At 40.0% G+C, this 6,000-nt stretch overlaps 1 protein-coding gene across 5 annotated transcripts in view; it reads right to left on the reverse strand.

The window, feature by feature from the left end:
• Positions 1–6,000, reverse strand: part of MIPEP (mitochondrial intermediate peptidase) — a 164,773-nt gene that overhangs the window by 134,331 nt on the left and 24,442 nt on the right. For all 5 annotated transcript variants that reach the window (XR_005782262.1, XM_040448037.1, XM_040448038.1 and 2 more), the window contains exons 8-9: positions 4,161–4,209; positions 2,492–2,552 (exon numbers count right to left, since the gene is read on the reverse strand). Coding sequence is in view for 4 of the 5 variants with exons in the window: in XM_040448037.1 (XP_040303971.1) it covers positions 2,492–2,552; positions 4,161–4,209 (110 nt within the window). In the remaining variant the exon portion in view is untranslated. The remainder of the gene's footprint in view (positions 1–2,491; positions 2,553–4,160; positions 4,210–6,000) is intronic.

A 6,000-nucleotide genomic window follows, 5' to 3' on the forward strand; every position in this document is an offset into this window, starting at 1 on the left:
CTACATGACCTGATTGCACCGCCCTGAACCCTGAGCCTGCCTCCTGCGACTCTTGCCCTCCCTCACTGCACTGTCTCCTCCCCGTTTTCCAAGCACAACGGGCAGCTGCTCTCTCTGCTGAGAAGGCTCTGCCCTACGTGACATGTGCCGGGTGCTGCCTCGTTTCTCCCAAGGCTCTGCGCAAGTGTCTTCTTACGCGGGAAGTCTTCCCGGAGTCAGCGAAGCATCTGACTCTTGATTTCAGCTAAGGTCATGATCCTGTGATTCGTGATTTCAAGCTCTGCGCTGACGGTGTGGAACCTACTGGAGATTCCCCCCACCCTCTCTTCCCCACCCTCCTCACTGTCTCTCTCTCTCTCTCTCTCGCTCTCTCTCGAAAGTAAATAAACATTAAAAAAAGGAATAGGAGGGGCGTCTGGGTGGCTCAGTCGGTGCTGACAGCTCAGAGCCTGGAGCCTGTTTCAGATTCATTCTCTCTCTCTCTCTCTCTCTCTCTGCTTCTCCCTGGCTCTGTCTCTCTCTCAAAAATAAATACACATTCAAAAAAATTAAAAAAAAAAAAAGGAATAGGAAGGTGAATCTGAGAATTACAGAAAACTACAGAAAAATCTTAAACAAGAGAGTGACGAGGTCAGATCTGCTTTTTGGCAAAATCCCTCTAATGGCAAGTCATTCATTCATTCATTCATATTTCAAATAAGTGTTGAGTACCTACCCTATGTCTCACACTTAGCACATTGCTAAGCAGTCCAAATCAGGAGCCAGAACCAAAGGCTAGAAAAGTAGTTCAGCAACTACAACTATGGTCTGGGTGAAAAGTAAGAATGACCTCAACCAGAACTGTGGCAATGGGCGTGGAGAGGAGAGAACAGAGTTCTGTGGAAGGTAGAATCCACAGGATTTGGTAAATGATTATATGTGGGCAGAGAGGGGAAAGAGATAAATAACCCGAAGGGCTTGTTGGAACAGGAGTGTAGGGCTAGAGATACAGCACGTCTCATGTGGGACTGGAGAGTTTGTATTTCTAACAAGTTCCAGATGCTGCTGCTGCTTCTGGTCCAGGGAACACACTTTGGGAACTACTGGCCTGGAGCAAATCCAAGTTCTGGCCAGGGTTGCAGGGTGAAGCGTGGTACTGTTCACGACGAGGATCAGGCATTTCACAAATATCTAGAGAATCACCTGTATACCAAATGTCTAGAGAGGATAGTTTCATATCAGCTTATAATAAAGGAGCTTCTGACAACGTATTTTATCTTTTCTATTTCTATATTCACCAAAATAAATTCTGGCCTATACCTAGCTTCCTAAGTGGATCTACCTACCAAGCCAAAGTTGCAGATGACTGACCCTAGTTACTTTGCTAGACAGCTCCTACCACAAATTAACAAACGGAGACGCTACTCTTGAAACTGGTGAATTTGGTAGGATTAATCTATTTCTTAGTGGCTGTATCTGAGAAACTGGAAAATAGTTTCTAAATCTGCAAGGCTCATTTCCCCTAGATGTTCTCTAGGACTTTGGCTCTAGCGGCCAGCACCAAAATCAAGAACTGCCAACGACAGGACCTATAAGAGAATAAGGCAGACAACCAGAAACCCAGTAAACGCCCTTGAACCAAATGAGAGCGAGGGTCCTAACACCTGGAATCCCATCACTTTTGGGGGCACACCACCACTTGGGCATCCTTCTGGACATAAAGACACTTAAGTCTGTACCATAAGATCATGCAATCGTTTAATCTTATGATTGAAAACACCACCTAAGTGTTTTAAGATGGGGTATCCTTTGAAGTCCGCATCGATCTATTTAATTGAGCTCCATAAGTTAGCAAATAAAAAAGTAAACTGTAATGTTAACACTGATGGTTAAATTGCCACCTGCCAGATCAGTCCTCCACTGAGCTTCCTTAAAGGCTGCTTCAAACGGAGAAGCCCACTTTCCGTAGAATAGAAGCAGCCTTCACACGGGTATATATGAACATACATAGTTAATATACGTTTATAGGTGTGTGTACATGTATGTGTGTGTGTGTGTGTCTTCTATCAACTAACCAACAAAAATACTGGATTGCTGAGAAATGTCAGATTCAGACGTATGGATCAAGTATTTCAATACTTTTATTCACCAAACCCAAGAATCAGAACCAAGTCCAGGGATAACAAACAAGACTATATGTACCTTCAGCATATAACAAGAAAGTTCTAGAGTCAAAAGATAAGGACCCCAGCTGATAGACTGTTTACATTATAATAAAAATATTCCGCGGTGCCTGGGTTGATCAGTCAGTTAAGCGTCCGACTGGACCTTAGGTCACGATCTCACGGTTCGTGAGTTTGAGCACCGCATCGGGCTCCGTGCTGACAGCTCGGAGCCTGGAGCCTGCTTCGGATTCTGTGTCTCCCTCTCTGCCCCTTCCCTGCTCATGCTCTGTCTCTCTCTCTCCCTCAAAAAATAAACATTAAAAAAAATATATAAAAGTGTCACTTACAGAATTTTGAGGATTTAGTTTCATTTTCATCCCTCGTATCATCTCAAAGTCTCTTATAGTTCTGTAAAACAAGTTTTTTAGGACAAAATTTTAATAATTACATTAATAATTTTGTTTATGTACCTTTCCGATATTCATGATAAAATCAGAAGTCATTTGTAGTGCAAATGTAAGCCAGTATTAATCCACATTTTACCTGTGTTAAAAGGGATGTCAATATATCATTAGTAAATTACTGCCATTTCTACCTTAAAAACATCCTAGCAGACAGATAAAGGTTTTGATAGTATTAAAGCCTGGGAAAATAAGCAATGTTACACAAACAGGCAACGTATTCACCAGAAAACTTAAAATAACTGCTTTTTGCTACACATTAAGAAGGTAAGAGACTAACAAATAACTTTCTACAAGAAAAAACATGAACAGAGATTATATTTAAGATTTCCATTCATATTTTTTCCCCAAAGAAAACTCTAGCCGGGCAATAATCAAATATGTGCTTAAAATTATAGAATATGAAGTTTCCGTTAGAATTAACACCTATATATATATCCATAAAAATCTGAAGATATGTTTGCTCAAAATACAATCTATAGCTACAGAGAAGGGAAGAAAGAATACTAACACTTTCCTAATAAAGCAGAGTATATTCTCAACTAACCGCATAATTAATACTTCCTTTTCATTCTATCAAAGCCACAGTGATTCACTAGATTAAAAGAAAATTTTAGAATTTAAAATATAAGCCAAGTTAGAGAGGACTGGGTGCTAAGGAGTGAATTTATAATAATAGAAAATGGAAATCTGAGATAAATTCAACGTGCTGGTGGTCAAGAGGCAAAGGAAATTCCAGGCAGCATAATAAGGCAGCCATGACACGCCTCCTTCTGGAACCGTCGGTCTCTGAAGGCTGCCGGAGTGTGGCCTCTCGACAAAGCACGAGAGAAGCACCGGCAGAGGACAAGTGACACGATCAAGAATGGAAGGCAGGGCCACAACAAAGGAACTCAAATGGGGAGGCAGATCATTCTTAAGACCAAAAACACAGCTCAATCTACCACATCCATGAGCCACGTACATTTAGGCCAAAAGAAGAGAGACACGACTTTATGAGCTTGTAAGATTGGTGGCGGGAGTCGAAAATATCTAGTTCCAAAAAGGTTTGGGAAACAGTTTTTAATTGCACATCGATGATGGGTTCCTAAGACAATGAACTGGTTAATCAGAGGGGACAGCCTAAGTTTTCAAGACTGTCACCTTGGGAAGACAGCTATGTGCTTTCAAAGTATTCCTCATCGTTAATCCAATCTCCCGACTCGGCCATAGATCTGACTCGATATTCCCACACTTACATTCTTAATAGGTCACCTTCAAATTTTTTATAAATTTATATAAAGGCACCTGGGTGGCTCAGTCAGTTAAGCGTCCGACTTTGGTGCAGGTCACGATCTCACAGTTCATGGGTTCGAGCCCCACATCAGGCTCTCTGCCGACAGCTCAGAGCCTGGAGCCTGCTTCAGATTCTGTCTGTGTCTCTCTCTCTCTGCCCCTCTCCTGCGTACGCCCTGTCTCTCTCTGTCTCTCAAAAATGAATAAAATGAATTTTAAAAAAATGAAAAAGAAGAAAAACCTACATGATACACATCTGAAGAGTAGTACAAAAACTAACCTGTCAGAAAGTTTTTCTGATAGCTTCTCAAGGAACCGCATGACCGTCTCTAAAATGAAATCCAAAAGAAAATGTCTTTAATTACATAAAATATAATGAACATACCTGTTAAAATTAGAATGTAATAGTCATAATCTATACACTGTAATGCCCTTAAAGAGATCATTTTCAAATGCCCTCAAAGAGATATGTCGGGGTTGCTAACATATCCTAGGCATAAGTATTTCCAAATGATGATGATCAGTTTATCAGAAAACAAATTTAACGAACATAGTAGTAATCCAAACCCTTCGATTATACCCCAGAGGAAGGAGTGAAGGGGGAGGTTAAAAAAAAAGAATCCAGGGGCGCCTGGGTGGCGCAGTCGGTTAAGCGTCCGACTTCAGCCAGGTCACGATCTCGTGGTCCGTGGGTTCGAGCCCTGCGTCGGGCTCTGGGCTGATGGCTCGGAGCCTGGAGCCTGTTTCCGATTCTGTGTCTCCCTCTCTCTCTGCCCCTCCCCCGTTCATGCTCTGTCTCTCTCTGTCCCAAAAATAAATTAAAAAAAAAAAGTTCAAAAAAAAAATTAAAAAAAAAAAAAAAAAAAAGAATCCAAATTTTCAATGTGTTTCTATCTACTCATATGTGTAAGAGAAAAAATGCGTTTCTTAGACCTGCTTAATTTTGCCCGAGTTTCAAAAAAAATAGCCAGACTCTGATTTGTTCATAAAAATCAGTGTAATTTTGAAGCATGAGTCACTGAAAATTAGATTTTAAAAAAATCAATGCTTTTCCGGAGAGCTATATTTCTTTTTTATACATAGCTGCAGAATAATCTATTCAGGATCAACACCAAAAGAAAATAAACAAAATTAGAACCTTAGAAATATAAGCTCCGCTAGGATTTTTTTTTTTAATCACTTAAGACTTCAGCCATAGTCATTATACTCTACAAACTCATAAAGGCGACATGGTACAGCTATCACTATCGCCCATGACGGGGAATTTTTCGTGCGTACTTTTGAATTTGCCACTTTCCGCCACTGATTTATGTGTAGAGTTTTCACATGCGTTTTAGAGTTTGCCACAAACACTGTTTTTATATTTTCCAGATGATCTTGTATATGGTTTTAAGTTTCTCGCCGTCTCCAATTTATCTCCTTTCTGAGTAAAATAAAAGCCTGAGAAAAGAACGGAGGTTAACCTAAACCAAGAAGCTCTGGGGTTTCTTGCCACTATCGATATTTAACAGGCCTTGTAAACAGTAATCTTGGAAATACTGCCCCATGTGCCATATTAAATGGTATTAGGCCTTTTAGGAAAAAAACATTATTTCATTAAAAATGAAAGCTTATTTTAGGATATCATACCAGCTGCCATAGAGAAGTATGTTCAAGTAAGTCTGTGCATGCTTTTATTTCTAAGTGAGATTTTTACTCACTTTCACCCATTTTTGTTTTTCTAGCTATCTTACACATGAAAGATCTACCTCAATCCACCTGGAAAACTGTCATATTGAAAAGAATGAGGGGCACCCGGGGGGCTCGGATAAGCATCTGACTTCAGCTCAGGTCATGATCTCACGGTTCGTGGGTTCGAGCCCCGTGTCAGGCTCTGTGCTGACAGCTCAGGACCTGCAGCCTGCTTTGGATTCTATGTCTCCCTCTCTCTCTGCCCCTACCCCACTCATGCTCTGTCTCTCTCTGTCTCAAAAATAAATAAACATTAAGAAATAAAAACAATAAAAATAGAATAGAATAAAATAAAATAAAATAAAGTAAAATAAAATAAAATAAAATAAAATAAAATAAAATAAATAAAATAAAATAAAATAAAATAAAATAAAATAAAATAAAATAAA

The sequence above is a fragment of the Herpailurus yagouaroundi genome, unplaced genomic scaffold (assembly GCF_014898765.1).
Source record: "Herpailurus yagouaroundi ecotype Mexico unplaced genomic scaffold, PumYag 197, whole genome shotgun sequence".
Classification (NCBI taxonomy): domain Eukaryota; kingdom Metazoa; phylum Chordata; class Mammalia; order Carnivora; family Felidae; genus Herpailurus; species Herpailurus yagouaroundi.